Source organism: Cibotium barometz, chromosome 44 (assembly GCF_041138505.1).
Source record: "Cibotium barometz isolate CiBa-2024 chromosome 44, ASM4113850v1, whole genome shotgun sequence".
NCBI classification, from domain to species: Eukaryota; Viridiplantae; Streptophyta; class Polypodiopsida; order Cyatheales; family Cibotiaceae; genus Cibotium; species Cibotium barometz.
The window spans coordinates 10,411,761-10,429,196 of record NC_141089.1 but is presented as its reverse complement, the minus strand read 5'-3'; the positions used below and the strand labels follow the sequence as shown (position 1 = coordinate 10,429,196).

The 17,436-nt window shown below is 47.4% G+C and overlaps 1 protein-coding gene and 1 long non-coding RNA gene across 3 annotated transcripts in view; one reads left to right on the top strand and one right to left on the bottom strand.

The window, feature by feature from the left end:
- Positions 1-17,436, bottom strand: part of LOC147612946 (uncharacterized) — a 99,563-nt gene that overhangs the window by 18,336 nt on the left and 63,791 nt on the right. The gene's annotated exons all lie outside the window — the stretch shown is intronic.
- LOC147612947 (uncharacterized) overlaps positions 1-17,436 on the top strand; it is a 130,653-nt gene that overhangs the window by 54,354 nt on the left and 58,863 nt on the right. For both annotated transcript variants that reach the window (XM_086782219.1, XM_086782220.1), the window contains exon 8: positions 3,553-3,634. In XM_086782219.1, the coding sequence (XP_086638345.1) occupies positions 3,553-3,634 (82 nt within the window). The remainder of the gene's footprint in view (positions 1-3,552; positions 3,635-17,436) is intronic.

Genomic DNA, 17,436 nt, shown 5'->3' with positions numbered 1-17,436 from the left:
GATTGACATGCATATAATGCCAGTTGGGGTTGGGGCATACCCTATCATATTAGGTAGGCCCTAGCTCATTGCTATGAGGTCCACACAAGATTGGTACAGGGGATGTATAGACCTTTTTGTTGACAGACTGCAGAGAAGCTGGAAACAAAGAGGAAAGCTGATTCAACTTTTGCTGGCAGTTTTGAAGATTATTCTACAGGTTCATCTGAGATAGATGGAGAGTCAGAGCTGGACCAAAATCTGTTAGAACTGGAGGCAGACCTTTGTGGTGTATAGATGACTAACCATCCAGCAGAGCCAACTTTTGATAAAGCTATGAAGCCACGTATTCCAAAAGATGAGTTATTGCAGATGTTAGCAAAGGACCTGACTAAAGAAGAAAAAGAGCAGTATGAAGAGCTGTTGGACAAATACCCCAAGTTGTTTGCAAAGGATTATACTCAGATGAGGGGTACTAGTAGTGTTGTCCATGAAATCAAATTGAAGAAAGTGCCAAACCAGTAGTTCAAAAACTAAGAAGATTGGGAACAATACAGAGCCAAATTCTAGAGACAGGCCATTGTTGGAGGCCATTGGGGCAGCCTTTGGGCTGGTTCTAGAGGTGCCCACCATCCCAGGTTTTTCCACTTCCGCTGCCCAGGCAGTTAGCCTTGGTTGGTGCTGTTCCCAAGGTGATGGTGTTGGCACATAACAGTGAGCTCTTTGAGGATTTTGTGCTGCTTCCGGGACCTAATGGTCCCTTGAAGCAACATATGGAGACGTTTGGCAGACCTGACCAACACTTTGTGTGGGATTGCCCTAAGGCTAGGGGTCGTAGGAGGCGGCGCAAACGCGTTGCCCAAGTGACATAGCCTATTGCTCCGCCTTGGCCAGCCTTTTGCCACCATGTCTCTCACGGCTGCCCTCCAAATGGAAACACTGGGGCAACCTTCCCAAAGACAATGTACACAATGATGATGTATTAGGTCACAGTGTGATGAGCTTGCAGAGTCATCCTCACGGAAGGATGTTACATCAGGCTAGAATGACTATGTTGAGTCCTTGCTTGGGATGGACAATATGCAGGTTGCACTTGGCATGGATACACATGACATGTTGCCATCTTATCAGGCCTTGTAACAAGATTTAGGTCATGGTGTCCCGCAGGGAACCCATCGCACGTATGCAGAGACTTTGCAGAGTCCAGGAGAGAGTGAAGATGCTGACATTGGACTCTGCTCCAAGGATTATCCCCTTCTACAGCATTACGAGAGGCAGGTCCAGACTCCGGCGAAGCGTTTGCTTAGGTCCGGATCCAAAACCCTCTCTTTACCATGAGGATTATCTCATGGAATGTGTTGGGTCTAGGGAGGCTTCCCATGCGCAGTAGGAATCGCCTTGTTAAGGATCATCTCCACCCTGCCATTATTGGTAGACCTATGCATGCGTTGCTTCTGCAGGAGCACAAATTGGATATGTTTCAGTGTGGTAAAACTGGTAAGATCCTCTCTGGACACTTTTTGGTTCGGTGCACAAGGGACCAAAGGTGGGGTATGCAGCTGAGTGTCAGCATATCACTTTTGCCACATGTTATTGGCCATGGTGTTATCATATCTGCTAGGGTATAGTGGATTATGGTTAAGCATGAGGGACTGAAGCTGGGTATCTTGAATATCTATGCCTGTTTTTGCCAATGAGGTGGTAGCTCAAGTGGTGAGATGTTTGTCTTGGGACCGGGAGGTCCTGGGTCCAAACCCCCACTAGGTGCTCCCTCGGCAGCATCACTGAATATCTATGCCTGTTTTTGCCAATGAGGTGGTAGCTCAAGTGGTGAGATGTTTGTCTTAGGGACCGGGAGGTCCTGGGTCCAAACCCCCACTAGGTGCTCCCTATGGGTGGGAAAAAGCCCCTATGGGCGGTGAAATGCGCATACGGGCGGTAAAAAAAATGGTAACTATGGGAGGATCTTCGGCCTAAGGCCAGGCAGGAAAAAGCGCACTGTTTTCATGATTGAGTGGGATCAAGGGATTTTTTCTCTTCAACCCCCATAGGACTCTCTTGGCACCTTTGTGCCCCATATTGGTAGAGATCACCCTACATTTTGGGATGAGGTCTTTTTTTGTTTTGGCTTCCAGCCGTGATTTTGTTGTACTGTCTATTCATACTTAATAAAAGTCTCCTTTCTGCAAAAAAAAGGGACCGGCATATTTACCACCTTATCTTATCAGTACTATTCGTACTCATACCGAAAACGTATTGTATGTATGTATTTATTGTTTCTAACCAGCTTGACCAAATGGAATCATGAGAGGGAGGAACATAAGATGGGCCAGTTGTTGCAATACAGACAGTTAATTCTCTATATGTGGATGTTCTAGCTGGATCATAGGATATGGCATTTCTATAAAAGAACCTTGCCACTGCAGCATCTGCCTTGGCCTTCAAGCCACGCTGCCATGTTGCAATGTGCCTTTCTCTGTAGGAGCAGCCTGGCCCAATTTTGCACCAACCAAAGAGGCCATGCTGCCATGCTGCAATGTGCCTTTCTATAAAAGAACCTCGCCACTGCAGCATCTGCCTTGGCCTTCAAGCTACGCTGCCATGCTGCAATGTGCCTCTCTGTAGGAGCAGCCTGGCCCAATTTTGCACCAACCAAAGAGGCCTTGGTGCATGGAATAGCTGCAAGTGTCCCTCAGTCTCCACAATCAACTCGACTTACCCTAGGACTTGAAGGGAGATCCCAATAGGCATACATGGACTAGTTGTTGGAGGGCGTGCCCTTACAAGAATTGTTTTTGGGTCCTTCAATGCCTAGATCTCTAGCTCTGCTTTGTTTTTTGGGGGGGGGGGGGGGGGGGGGGGGGGGGGGGGGGAGAGGGTGGGGGACATCTTTTGACATACTGTGAATTCCTTGCCCTTCATCCCATGGAGATGGTTGTGTACACGGTCATCATTGCCAATTTTTGTGAGTCTCAGTAGTTGCACTCGAGATTCTTTGACCCATTCCCATGCTCCTCCAGTACACTAGTTTGTGCCCACCATCTTACAGAGTTGTCATCGAGGGCCATGTGGATGGAATGTAAAAGAGTTATCTTGTACATCCCATCAAAACACCAATACTTCAAATGCGATTCTAAGTAGTTAGAGGGAAAGGCATGGGCAAACAGTCCCACTCATTTCAAAATAATATTGAAATGCATTTTCAGTGCCTTGCCAAGTTGCCTGCATGGTGTTCCAAAGCTGATTACAATAAAGGTTGATGGAGCTACTCCAAATAGGCAAGCATGCAATATATGAGAGGTAGCCATGCCAACAACTGACCTGCCAAGCATAGTACAAGCAAAGGCATTGTTCATGTAGGTCTGCAAACAACAGATCGAAGCTGCTTGAGGGGAACCCTAGGAAAGAAATGCCTTGGAGGAAAATCCTAATCATTGGTGAAATGATCAAGCCATTATTTGAGAAGTGAACAAGTCATTTTTCCCTTCAATTTAGTTGATTTTTTTTTTCACAATAAATACTCACAGTATTTTGAAAAAACTTCATTAATCTGTTGCTGGTGACTCTAAACAGGGCGCTTTTCAAATGGGATTGGAGTGAGAAGACTGAAGTAATCAGCAGTTACTGGAGATCTAACCCAATCACACTCGAACAGGTGTACAAATCATGCTCCAAATGGTGAAAAAAAAACTAGTTTATCATAAATTGTGCACTATTTCTTTCAGAATCCAGATTTTGAATGTTCAATGATTCGTCCTTCAGTTGAACCAATGTATCATAAGTTTGATATATCTAACTTCTGCACACAGCAATTAAAAGTCACAAGAAGTACAGGACATTTTTCTGTTTTATGAGTGTTGGGCAGTTGGCAGGCGTGGCTAGTTAACCACGCTGCATATGATGGGGCGTGAGATATATCTATACATGGTTTCTGAATAATGCCGAGATAGTGTGGATTTAAGAAAAATGCAAATAGTGTCCACCAGCACGAATTCTTTATGTATGCATCTATGTAATGCATGTCTGTATGTATAGTGTCTAGCATGTCCTATCCTGGATGTGCATAGATGGCTCATCTGCAGTGATGCGAACTTCTTAGCAATTGAAACTTGCTCAATGTATACCTGAAACAAAATAGGCAGAAAGACTTAAAGGAGTAGGGTATGTCGCTTTGGGTGCTGTTTGCGTGCAGGAAAAGGCGATTGGCCGAGAGGCTTTTTTGCTGGTGAGAAGGGCACCCAAAGCAACGTCTCTCCATGCCAGCTGTTTTGAATTTGGTCAAGGTACTGAGGGAATTCAGAATAGAAGCAACCACATCGGCAGGAACTTTACCGCTAAACATATAGCTTTGGGGAAAAGTTTTGCCATCTTCCGAATTATATTAGTCAAAACCACTTTAACGGGCTCTTGGAGCCTTCCGTTATATGATGGGTGTCCTATAAGATACCTACATTGGGAGCCCGGTGAGTGAGAGTGGAGGGATGCTTTTAACCCCATGAAAAGCATGCCCTTCTTTAGTTACACTGTACGGAACCCTAGACACTTGGTTCTCGGACAAATCCAGAGAGTCCCTACTTTTAGACCGCATTGGGAGGCTTATGGGATCACCCGTGACATTCAAAGAGCTTTTTGGCAGAGGTTGTGGCACTGGTACAAGGAAATGAGGATTTCCTCTTTTTATTTGGCTTTCTCTACATGGTGGACTTGCCACCAACCAGTGGAGATCGGTCATTGGCGCTATCCTAGCCCGTCCCAGATGTGCAGGAGCTTCAGAGACAGTTTACCGTTGCTTATGGGAGTGCAGGGAGGCATAGAGGATCTCGACTGCAATAGCACACCTTTTTGGAAGGATGAGGTTGGACATTGCATGGGAGATTATTGCTAGCATCACAGCGTGGCACATCTGGAAGGCTAGATGCACTGGGGCCATGGAGGGCACTGTGGTTTATGATACACAGTGCATTTGTAGGATTTGGTGTGATATCCACACACTTATGGCCACTTGGGCAAGGATTGCAGAGAGAAAACGTGGCCAATTGATGAGAGAATGGGATCATGGCATCTTTTTCACTCTCTCTCATATGGGACCTTGGACCTTATTGGTAGCACAAGAAGATTTCCCCCTTGCTTGGTTTGAAATCTCCCTTCTTGTAAATTTTTTTCATACTTAATAGAAGTCTCTTTTCCGAGAAAAAAAAATCACTAAAGGGTGTAGCATCAAGAGTAAACATGTAACTTGCCCAGGAAGCGCAGGAGTGGGTGTGCATTGCTTGACGATGAGCATAATTAAACATTTCAACATTTAATCACAGCCATTAAACAATCCACAAAGCTGAAAATAAAAGTTGCACATATAACACCGCATAGGGGCCGGATTGGGTTGACCCCCCACCCCTTTGGAGTATTTCATTATCCAAGGAGAAAAATAACATGTACAAGGCCGACGACACCCCCCCCCCCTTTGGAATATATATATATATATATTTCATTATCCAAGGAGAAAAATAACATGTACAAGGTTTGAGGGCCTTACTCTGTATAACAGCCCACATGGCTCTTCAATGTGCGCATAAACTTGTATGACAGCCCATATGGCTCTTCCATTAGCACATAAACCTGTAAACCAGCCATATGGCTCATTTATGAGCTCATAAACCTATAAACCAGCACATGTGGCTCATCCATGAGCGCATAAACTTATAGACCAGCCCATGTGGCTCATCCATGAGCACGTAAACCAGTATAATAGCCTGTATGTCATATCCATGAGTGCCAAAACTTGTAGAACAGCCTGTATATCGCATAGAACCAGAAATTTCAGCAAGCTTTAGGAGTGTTTTGCTGAAATACAGCCATTCGGGGTGTGCAAGATGGTGTAGAGTTGTGAAAATCATCTTTCCCAAGCTGGATATGGCTATTTTGGGCTTAGAAATGATGAAAAAATCAGAGTTTTCAGCCTTCAAAAACTTGCTTGAAGCTCAAACTTGCCCAAGAGATGACTCTCTCATGTTCAAATAAGCAAGAAAATGCTACAGTGCCATGTGTAGAGTTGAAGTGCCATGTGTAGAGTTGAATTGACAAGTGTGAGGACACTTGTCTTTCTTTTATCCTCTTACCTGCCACATGTCCCAAATCAAAAGGCCAAAAATTCCACAATCTTCAGCTTCAAAAATATCCGAAATGATTGCTAATTTCACAATGGCACTTTGGCAATCCTTGATCTCTACTGAATTCCGGAGGTAATGACGCGAATGGAAATTCCATTGAAGATTGCCAAAAATAGCAACTTTTCCTAAAATTTAGGAGATGATCTCTTTGTGTTCCACCACATGAGAAATACATGTAAGCATTATGTAGAAACCTGTTTCATTGCTCAATCTCTCCCAAATCCTCAAGAGTTTGTCGTACATACTTTCCACTTGACACTTGAGCTCCAAAGCCCATTTCTGTGCCCAAGAAACCATCTTGAGTGCCTGGACCATGCCACGAACACTTGGTCCTTTTTTTTTTCCGAGAAAAGATCCTTTCATTAGTTATATAAAAAACGCCCGTAGGGCTACAAAAGATCCTCTCTGCTCGTAAGAAAACAGAGCAGAGAACAAAGCAAGGCAGCCAGGGAGACTCTCCCTAGGTGCTGAAAAGTACAAGTATCAGTACAAAGAACTGAGAGGCTATATCATACAATAGGAGGGGGGAAAAGCCAAACAGGTGGCCTGTAGTGCCAACGGGGGGACCCCGCGTGTAGTGCCAACGGGGAGACCCCGCGTGTAGGGTATAGAAGGGGCCGCTGCGCCAAGTGGTGTGAAAGGCCTGGCCAATAAGGCTCTACTCTGATCAACTGGATCTATAATGCCCAAGCCTCCCTGGGCCAACGGAAGTGTAATAACTGCCCAAGCAACCTTTGCTCGGGCTGGCTGACCATCCCGCCCAGACCAAAGAAAGTTCCTGATCAGCCTCTGTACCTGGCTGATACAAGAGCTCGAGTCCAGCAAGACGTAATGTACCACATGGTCGCTAAAAGCACTTGATTTGCCACCACCACCCTCCCAGCCAAGGATAGCCGAGCTGTACTCCAATACAAAAGCTTCCTCCGAATGCTCAGAAGAAGCGGAGCAATCTGCTGCTCAGGTGACAAATCTAGTCCAATCTGGCATCCCAAAATAGCCTCAGCAAAGAAGAGAAAAAGAAACGGGGCGAGAGGACACCCCTGACGGACTGATCTGGGCAGCTCAAAACTCGGCCCCCGTCCTTCTGCAATCAGCACCTGGCTACGAGCTGTGGAATATAGAGCCGCCACCCCTCGAATCCAACCTGGCTCAAAGCCCAGGCGAAGCATAGTGCCCTCTAAGAAGCCCTAATCGACTCTATCGTATGCCTTCTCAAAATCGAGAAGCGGCACGACCAAGTCCTCCCCAAGAAATCTAGCTCGGGCCGTCGCCTCCCAGAAGGTGAAAATGTTGTCAAGGATACTAGGCTCCTTGACGAATCCTGTCTAGGTAGCATGAATCAACTCCCCCAGGAAGGGTTGGATCCTCAAACTCAAGGCCTTTGCTAAGACCTTGTAGACAGTATTGAGGATCGTAATAGGTCTCCAATGCCGAATATCATCTGATACTCCCTCCCCCTTGGGGATAAGAAAGATCAAGCCCTCTGAAAAACTCTGTGGCATCACCCCTGTGTCCAAAACATACTGAAAGCCCCTGCGGAGGCCTGGCCCCAAAAGGTCCAAAAAAGGCAGGCGTCAATCTGTCCTCCCCTGGGCAACTATGGCGCGGAAGGACCCTCAAGGCCTCAGCAAGCTCAATGGCTCACCCAGAACTGTACGCATACGATCTGTGACCCTCCTCTGCACATGGGCCCACACAGTCTGTCTGCAAGCATCCCGCGCCTCAGTGGCTATGGTTCCGCTGCAAGCAGGTCTCTATAGAACCCAGTGGCAATGGCTCTGACCTCCTCGGGCTCAGTAGCTACCGATCCGTCCGGCCTCCCAAGCTGGCGGACTCCTGCTCGTGCATGGCGGGGCCCAGTAATCTCGAAAAACTCCCCAGTCACTCTATCACCAAGCTGCGTCCACTGAGAGGCCTGGCGGCGATAGTAAAACTCATGTCTCTGCTCCTTTGTCTCTCTAACCTCCTGGCGTGTCTGGCTTAGCTGGGACGCCACCCATTCACATGTAGGCTGCTGCTCCTGAAGGCGCTGAAGCGAAGCAAGGCTACGTCTCGGCCGACGCTCCGGCTCGCGAGCCTCTCCCAGCCGTGTCAAGGCTGCAGCGTGCAAAAAAGAGCTGAGCTCGATGAGTCCTTGGGCACACTGGCCTGCTGCATCCTGGTCACAGCTCTGACTATCATGCCATATCCTCTCAATGTCCTCAGTGAGACTAGGATCGGTAAGTACCCTCTCTCGGATCCTCAACTGCAAGTTGGTCTCCCGTGTCCTCTCCTCAAGTGTCAAAATAACTGGCGCATGGTCTGAAAAAGAGGTGCCAGCGAGAATGCCAACGGAGCCCCCTCGCTCCCCTAACTTGTCGCCCACATAAAAGCGATCAATCCGTGATAGATTAGTCTCTCCTTGCCGGCGATCCGACGGAGAGAAACTAAGACTGTCCTGAGAGCAGGAGAAGGCGTCATGCTGCCATGCATCAGTGATCCGATTCCTCAGTGTCGTGCAAAATCGCTCCCAAGCTGCAAGCTCTGTACCGTGCACTATAACATGACTACCTCCCACCCTATCGGCCGGGTCCTCAAGCATGTTGAAGTCCCCCCCGACACACCAATGTGCGGCCTTTGGCAATGCATCCGTAACCTGGGTCCAGAACTCTGCTCTGGCAGCATGGTTGGGTGCATAGACATTGAGCACGCCAAAGAGCTCATCATGCGTCCTTAGAATGACATACTGTGCTCTACCAGGCACAATGATCCGCGATCCACAATGGCCTGCCGCCATACATCCGCAATGACCATACATACTCCTCCCTGCCCACCCAAGGGGCCAAACCCTGCAGACCAAAAGGTGTCCCATCTGCTGCCAGGCATCACCGAACCATATCTTCGGATCCTGCTCTCACCCAAATGGTGCTCCTGCATCATCAAAATATCAATACTGCCCCCAACCAGGCATCTTTGAAGCTCTTGCCTCAAACCAGAGTCACATGGGGACGGGGGACGGGGACGGGGACGGGGAAGTGCCGTCCTGGGGACGGGGTCGGGAACGGCAAAAAAAAACCTCTTTTTTAAAAGCAATTTAGGAGTTGTATGCATGACATACATATAGAGACACACTTTGAACAAAATTTTACACCGAATAGACAAAAAAACAAGAGTCATTTTGAGCAAAATGCGCTAATAAAACATCGATAGCACATTGATTATGTGATTGATAGTTTGATAGATACAAAGAGATAAGTACATGCCTCATGGGCAGTGAGGGTTACAAAAAAAAGTGGGTACAAAATAGAGATACTAGATAGATCATAGATGATAGATCACAATAGATCATGGCCATTGGCAGTGGGCACAAAAAAGGTGAGATGGCTCAAGGCTCAAGAGTCAAGCCTCAAGCTCCTGAAGTGCTAGCCTCGCGGGAGGCTTGGAAGTCGAAGTCGTCGATGCCATTTGAAGCCTCCTCCTCCCCCTCAGGCTGTAGCTCCTCCTCTACCTCCTCAAGATGCTCCTGAGCTGCAGGATCCTGCTGTGCCATCTCCCATTCGGTGAAGGGATCCGCCTTCCCTGTTGCTGTCGCACATAGCATGCGCAAGTTAGCGCTCACAAAAACCAAATCACTTGCCCTTTGCACTTCAAGGCGGTTTCTCTTCTTAGAGGCAATGTGACTGTAAACGCTCCAAAGTTGCTCCAAGCAACTAGAGCTCACAGCCTGGCTAAGGATGCGAATAGCCAAGCGTTGCAACTCCGGCCCATCTGATCCGTAATCCTCCCACCAAAGAGCAGACCCAATCTTGAGGCGGTCAAGCTGTGCATCTAAACATCCAAAAGATCCCTGCCGCGTCCTGTACTGAGATAGCTGGTCTCTGATCTTCCGCCTCATGGTAGGGTCGGGCTCTAAGCGCTCCAAAATGATCCGCCATCCCCTGCTTACTTCCTTGTCGGCCTCTTGCTTACTTCCTTGTCGGCCTCAAGAAGCTCCGCTCGCTTCTCAGGAGTAATGCGTGTGCAACATTGCACTTGATGACCGGCCTCGTGCAAAAAGTGAGCTCGCACTTTGTTGGCGCCGCCACTTCTCTTGTAGGAACAAAGCTTGCAATTCCATGCCCTTGAACCACCGCCCACTCCACGACTAGTGTAGTGGACCTCATCCCACCATGACCATGTGTGCACCGCCGGCCTCCTTCGTGAAGAGCCCGCAACGGAAGATGTGGCGGTGGCGCCTTCACCTTGAGATGCCATGAATGATGATAGTGTGAGAGAGAGGGAAGAAGGGGGCAATAGAGAGTTGCAAGTTGCCGCTTGACTCTTGAGCCTTGCAAGTCTCAAGAGGGATGGATCATGGAACTTGGAGAGAGAGAGAGAGAGAGAGGGAGAGAGAGAGAGACGGCTTGGAAGTTGGCACAATGTAGATAGTATAGAGAGAGAGAGAGAGGGCTAACTTGCCACTTGGGCCTTGAGGCTTGGATAATGGAACTTGGAACTTTGGAAGCTTGAGGCTTGAGCAATGAGGCTTGAAGCTTCAAACTTGAGTGTGGAGAAAAGTCCTAAAGTGTGCCTTCTTTTATAGCCGGAAATCTGCCCGTTTTCTGCCCGTTTCTGGCCGTTGGAGGCATCCCCTCACCACGTCCCCTGCCCGTCCCACATTTCGGGAACACGTCTCCGGGACGACTTCATGCGTCCCCAGTCGGCTGCGTGTTGTCGTGACGTGGGCGGTGTCGCTGGGAACACACTGGGTGTCTGGCTGTGAGAGTTACATCCAAAAATCCCAAGCATTAAATGTCTTCTCAGCTTCCCATGGAACGAAGTATAGCATGGTATTAATTCAATCTCTTGACTCAGGCATACATTCAATGGGATTGTCTCCACAACTCATACAAGACACACCATCTTCGACTCTGATGATACAAGGCTTATCGCAAGAGAACTCATCATCATCATCATATATCATTATCAAAGATTCATCATGGAAGGTCTTCACATAACATATGCTATATGTTTGTACAAAAATGTTTGACATGCAACAACACTCATGAGACAAAATAATAAAACTCACAAGACATCACCAAATCCAAAGGGTATACATATCTTCAGCATATGCATGTCGACAGCCCATAGTATAGCACCCAGTATTTACCGCAGCCATCATAAAGGAGAGAAAATCACTTCCAAAAAGACCTCTACAAGTGTCACTCTTTCTGATTTTCAAATATATGAAGGTGCCACCCTTTTTGAGGCTGCTCTTTGTGCTGATGCTTTGCTATCAACTCCCCTGCAGCAAAACAGCGTGCTTTTTCCTTCACTCTGTCGCCAGCCACCACAGCGACCACCTTCTCAACACGAGCAACAATATGTTTACCATATGTATACTTCTTCAATGCATGCAGATGCACCCGGATACGGAAAAGTAGCACTTCACGCTGCTGATCATCACAAGGTACATTTCGTTACAAACTGCAACTCTACATTGGCTTGGTGTTTGCTGCACTGTGGCCTATCTTCAGCCCAACTTAGACTGCTGGCATGACAGCTTGAAAATCCAATATACTATAAATGATGATGCAACACTGTAGATGTATACTATTCACACAAAGATACACTGTTTTGTAACTTGAGCTTGCCTTGTACTCTTCACATTGATGATACCATAGCACCGCGACGCTCTCTAGCAGCGACCACCTGGCGCCTTGCTTGCCTCCTTTTTACTGCTCTGCGCCCCTTCTATATCTGCCGCCTCTCGTCTGTCTTTTTACAGCAGCCGCTTTTTCCAGGAACCCCCCCCTATACACACAAGGCGGCCCCCTTCCTTATTCTGCAGCAGCTGCTGCGCCCTTCCTCCTAGAATTCCCCTGGCCAAGCCTGTTTTTCCACGAGGCGGTATCCCTTTCTCCCTGCCGCCCGCGGTTCACCCCACCACCTCTCCTTCACGTAGAACCTGCCCAGCCGCCTTCACATTCACCCGCCGCCCTTTTTCTCTGCAGCACGCGCTTCCCCGTCACCTCCACGCTTTGGACTCTCTCGCTGGCGGCCCCCATCAACAGCCATGTGGCTTTGCCCATATTGGCCATATTAATCCTTATTTTTATTTATTTATTTGTTTTGAAAAATGGCCACCATAATATCCTTTTTATACGTATGCTCCAAAGCAGCACTATCCTTTAACCTTTAAATTACCCTTGCCTTCCACACCTTCTTCAAATGCAACCTTTAATTGCCCATTGTATCCTTGGGGACGCGTATACATTTCCAAAGCCATCGAGCAACTGATACTCTTCCAGCAATGAACCTTACTCCAGACAGGCTTGTAACAAGCTCAACACCAAACCATTTCACCTGTACACCTGGCGACGCTCTCAAAAGCAAACTCTTCACACGCCATACATCCCATATGTACACAGGCACTTAATCCCATGCATCTGAATTTGCATTTGATGGTCTCACATGCATGGTTTCACACCATAGACGTGCCGTGGCACGACATCCACCCCCTCTAAACCTGCACATCCTCTGGTATGTGCCACACAGGTCCTGGAATTCAGTGTCCACGCATTATTTGCACACCAACATTGGTATATGTACAAGCCTCAGCAATCACATCTGAATGGTTCTGCTTTCCCACCTGGATCAAATACCAATCGCTTTTGGCATATGTGCCATATCCTTTGCTCATATGAAGCCCTATCCTCGCTTAGATTCCCTGCATATGCATAATTACCCTCATCATTCAAAGTGGGATGCTCTTCAAAATGATTTGCTTCAAAATTTTCCTCAGGCCATGTTTGAAGCCTTTGCACCACATATTGTATGGCCACACCAAATAACAACTGCATTAACAGCATGGAACACACACTTGGTAACATCCCATCCAAATCTACCGTGCTCGGATCCAGCTCACCCACTGACAAGGATTCATTCTTCTCATCCAAAGACGGAAAAGCAACAACACATACAAAGTCCAACAAGGCATCATCGAGAATAGCCTCCAGATCTGAATCAATCTCATCACAATCTGTATGTCATTGAACCCTGTATGATTCAAAAAGACAGATTCAATTTCCCTCTCCAAATCATCATCATAAACAGGCTTCCAAGCTCGAGATTGTTGCTCACAAATGTGGTTGCAAGGTAACCCTGACACTGATGACATAGCATCACCCTGTTTATTGTTGGAACACCCTGTTAGCATTCCAGAATAACCCAAATCCAAAGAACCTTGGCAACCAGCTTCAGAAGCAACATCACTGTTGGAATCACCCATATCACTCACCCCCTCTAAATCAATCACACATACTTGTGGCCCGTCTGCATATTCATGTACATCATCCTGCTTATAAGCATCATAACCAGATAAGAATGCAGTAATGATAGCATCTTCTTCTTGTCTTAGATCTTCAAACTCTGCAATCATGCTTTCAACAAGAAGCATTGGTTCCTGCTGTTCTTCACACATATGATACGACACCTGAGGAATACCCTTCGAAACACCTGTCCTGAAGCTCTCTGAATCAAGTGTCTCCTCAAGCATAGGCATACATACATCATGTGGTATGATCATAGGACCCTGTATGTCTGCACCCTCAGAAAACAGATTATACTTGCACAGTTCACCCATTGCATCTTTATGAGGCTGTAGCAAAGCATCCCTTTTGGCACTGTGAAGGCCTTGTTGCTCACTAATGGCTTTTTGCAATCCCAATTTAGCATAAACAGCCTCCACAATCTCTGTATCAGCCTTGAATAGCAATTGATTGTCTTCTATAAGACATGCATCGACAACCGCTTCTAAATTGGCTCGGATTGTTGCTGGAATACTATCACAGCTCACATTATACCTGGAACTCGTATAAATAAGTGCATCTGCAAAATCACTCCATCGTTTGGAGTGATACTCTGCTAGTTCCAGCACTTCATCTTTTAAATCAGGACTTACAAGGTATGCAAAAGATGCAATCATCATGTTTTCAGAAACCCCTTGATCCTTCATCTCTGTCTCGTAACACCTTAGATAGCTTTCTGGATCGTAACCATCAAATATATTGACCCTGTCATATACCAATTGCACCGCAATTTCCACTGCTTCCTGAATTTGCTTTTCTTCTTCAATCTTCCTGAACCGCTCTTCAAGCTCTTTCATCTCTGCATACAAATGCTCCATTTTGCTAGCCATCTCTACGTACTCTCACCCCAGCGGTTTCACGTCGGGTTCACCAAAGCTGTCGTGACGTGGGCGGTGTCGCTGGGAACACACTGGGTGTCTGGCTGTGAGAGTTACATCCAAAAATCCCAAGCATTAAATGTCTTCTCAGCTTCCCATGGAACAAAGTATAGCATGGTATTAATTCAATCTCTTGACTCAGGCATACATTCAATGGGATTGTCTCCACAACTCATACAAGACACACCATCTTCGACTCTGATGATACAAGGCTTATCGCAAGAGAACTCATCATCATCATCATATATCATTATCAAAGATTCATCATGGAAGGTCTTCACATAACATATGCTATATGTTTGTACAAAAATGTTTGACATGCAACAACACTCATGAGACAAAATAATAAAACTCACAAGACATCACCAAATCCAAAGGGTATACATATCTTCAGCATATGCATGTCGACAGCCCATAGTATAGCACCCAGTATTTACCGCAGCCATCATAAAGGAGAGAAAATCACTTCCAAAAAGACCTCTACAAGTGTCACTCTTTCTGATTTTCAAATATATGAAGGTGCCACCCTTTTTGAGGCTGCTCTTTGTGCTGATGCTTTGCTATCAACTCCCCTGCAGCAAAACAGCGTGCTTTTTCCTTCACTCTGTCGCCAGCCACCACAGCGACCACCTTCTCAACACGAGCAACAATATGTTTACCATATGTATACTTCTTCAATGCATGCAGATGCACCCGGATACGGAAAAGTAGCACTTCACGCTGCTGATCATCACAAGGTACATTTCGTTACAAACTGCAACTCTACATTGGCTTGGTGTTTGCTGCACTGTGGCCTATCTTCAGCCCAACTTAGACTGCTGGCATGACAGCTTGAAAATCCAATATACTATAAATGATGATGCAACACTGTAGATGTATACTATTCACACAAAGATACACTGTTTTGTAACTTGAGCTTGCCTTGTACTCTTCACATTGATGATACCATAGCACCGCGACGCTCTCTAGCAGCGACCACCTGGCGCCTTGCTTGCCTCCTTTTTACTGCTCTGCGCCCCTTCTATATCTGCCGCCTCTCGTCTGTCTTTTTACAGCAGCCGCTTTTTCCAGGAACCCCCCCCTATACACACAAGGCGGCCCCCTTCCTTATTCTGCAGCAGCTGCTGCGCCCTTCCTCCTAGAATTCCCCTGGCCAAGCCTGTTTTTCCACGAGGCGGTATCCCTTTCTCCCTGCCGCCCGCGGTTCACCCCACCACCTCTCCTTCACGTAGAACCTGCCCAGCCGCCTTCACATTCACCCGCCGCCCTTTTTCTCTGCAGCACGCGCTTCCCCGTCACCTCCACGCTTTGGACTCTCTCGCTGGCGGCCCCCATCAACAGCCATGTGGCTTTGCCCATATTGGCCATATTAATCCTTATTTTTATTTATTTATTTGTTTTGAAAAATGGCCACCATAATATCCTTTTTATACCTATGCTCCAAAGCAGCACTATCCTTTAACCTTTAAATTACCCTTGCCTTCCACACCTTCTTCAAATGCAACCTTTAATTGCCCATTGTATCCTTGGGGACGCGTATACATTTCCAAAGCCATCGAGCAGCTGATACTCTTCCAGCAATGAACCTTACTTCAGACAGGCTTGTAACAAGCTCAACACCAAACCATTTCACCTGTACACCTGGCGACGCCCTCAAAAGCAAACTCTTCACACGCCATACATCCCATATGTACACAGGCACTTAATCCCATGCATCTGAATTTGCATTTGATGGTCTCACATGCATGGTTTCACACCATAGACGTGGCGTGGCACGACAGCGTCCCCCCCGTCCCCAGCCGTCCCCGCGTCCCTAAGGCCCGTCCCCGTGTGACTCTGCCTCAAACAACCACGATAACGTATATAATGTGCACCGCCAAGGCCCTGTACATTCCATGAGATGATCCTTATGGATGACCTGCTGAGGTGGATGCTGTCTCAGCCGTACAGCGGGCCTTTGCAAGCGGCTTGGATGGAGAATAGTCCCCATCCGAGCGGCTACGAATCTGCCCACCCGGTGTGCTGCAAGAATCTCGGATCAGGCGCCAGTGGCTGTGTCCCATGGCGATTGCCTCCCGCTCAGACAGAGCACCCTCGTGTATGCATACATATCCAGGGTCCCGTGCTAAGTCTGCCACTATGCGGACGACCAAATGTCAAATCCCTGAGGCATCCACACTCCCCGGATCAATGAAAAAATGAGCCAACTCCCATAGTCGGCCTATCACATCTGTCACCTCCAGATCGCTCACATGGTGAGAAAACTCAACTGCCTGAGTCTTCAAAGTGCTAAGAGCGAGCTCCAGAGTCCACTCCCGGTCGCATGGGCCACAAAGAGGGAATGAGAAGGCCACCGCTGAATCAAGTGTCTCCTCCCCGCGGGTCGGAGGTATCACTACATGCACTTTGATGGGTGCTGGCTCATGGGGGCCCTCTGCTCCAAAAAGCCGTGTGAAGGAGTAATCAAAAGCCTCCGAGCGCTGTCTAGTGTCGAGACGACTCAGCCGACTGCGGATAGAGAATATCTGTGAAGCCCGAATCGGCATGGTAAGTCTCCTCTGAAAAGATGCAGGGGGGAAGAGAGCTTGAGCTCTTGCAAGCACACACACACACACTCACAAAATCCTAATAGAGAACACACAAGGTGGGAGGCTGAAAATCTTCTTCTTCTCTACTCAACACAACACACCATATACAAGAATAAGAGTACACATAATATGAAAGGTACTCAACCAATACATACACGGGTTCTCTATAGTGTGAACCCGACTAAATGAGCTGGCGCTATAACTATGCCAGTCTCTAGAATGGCTGTCACACAGCCTGTCATCCCACTGGCCGCATATCACCCAAGATCTCACCAACCATGCCAGTGGTGTAAGTGTGGGGCCTATCCCCCAGGCGGGTCATCAGTGGCCACCGCCTCACTAGACGAGCTCGATATCTCAACACTCCCCCTCGAGCTCAACTCCATCTCATGTACACCAAGCGAAGCTCTGAATCTGCGGAGCTTCTCTGTACCCAATGCTTTGGTGAAGATGTCAGCTACCTGATCCTCTGTGCTGACATAAACAAGGTCAAGGT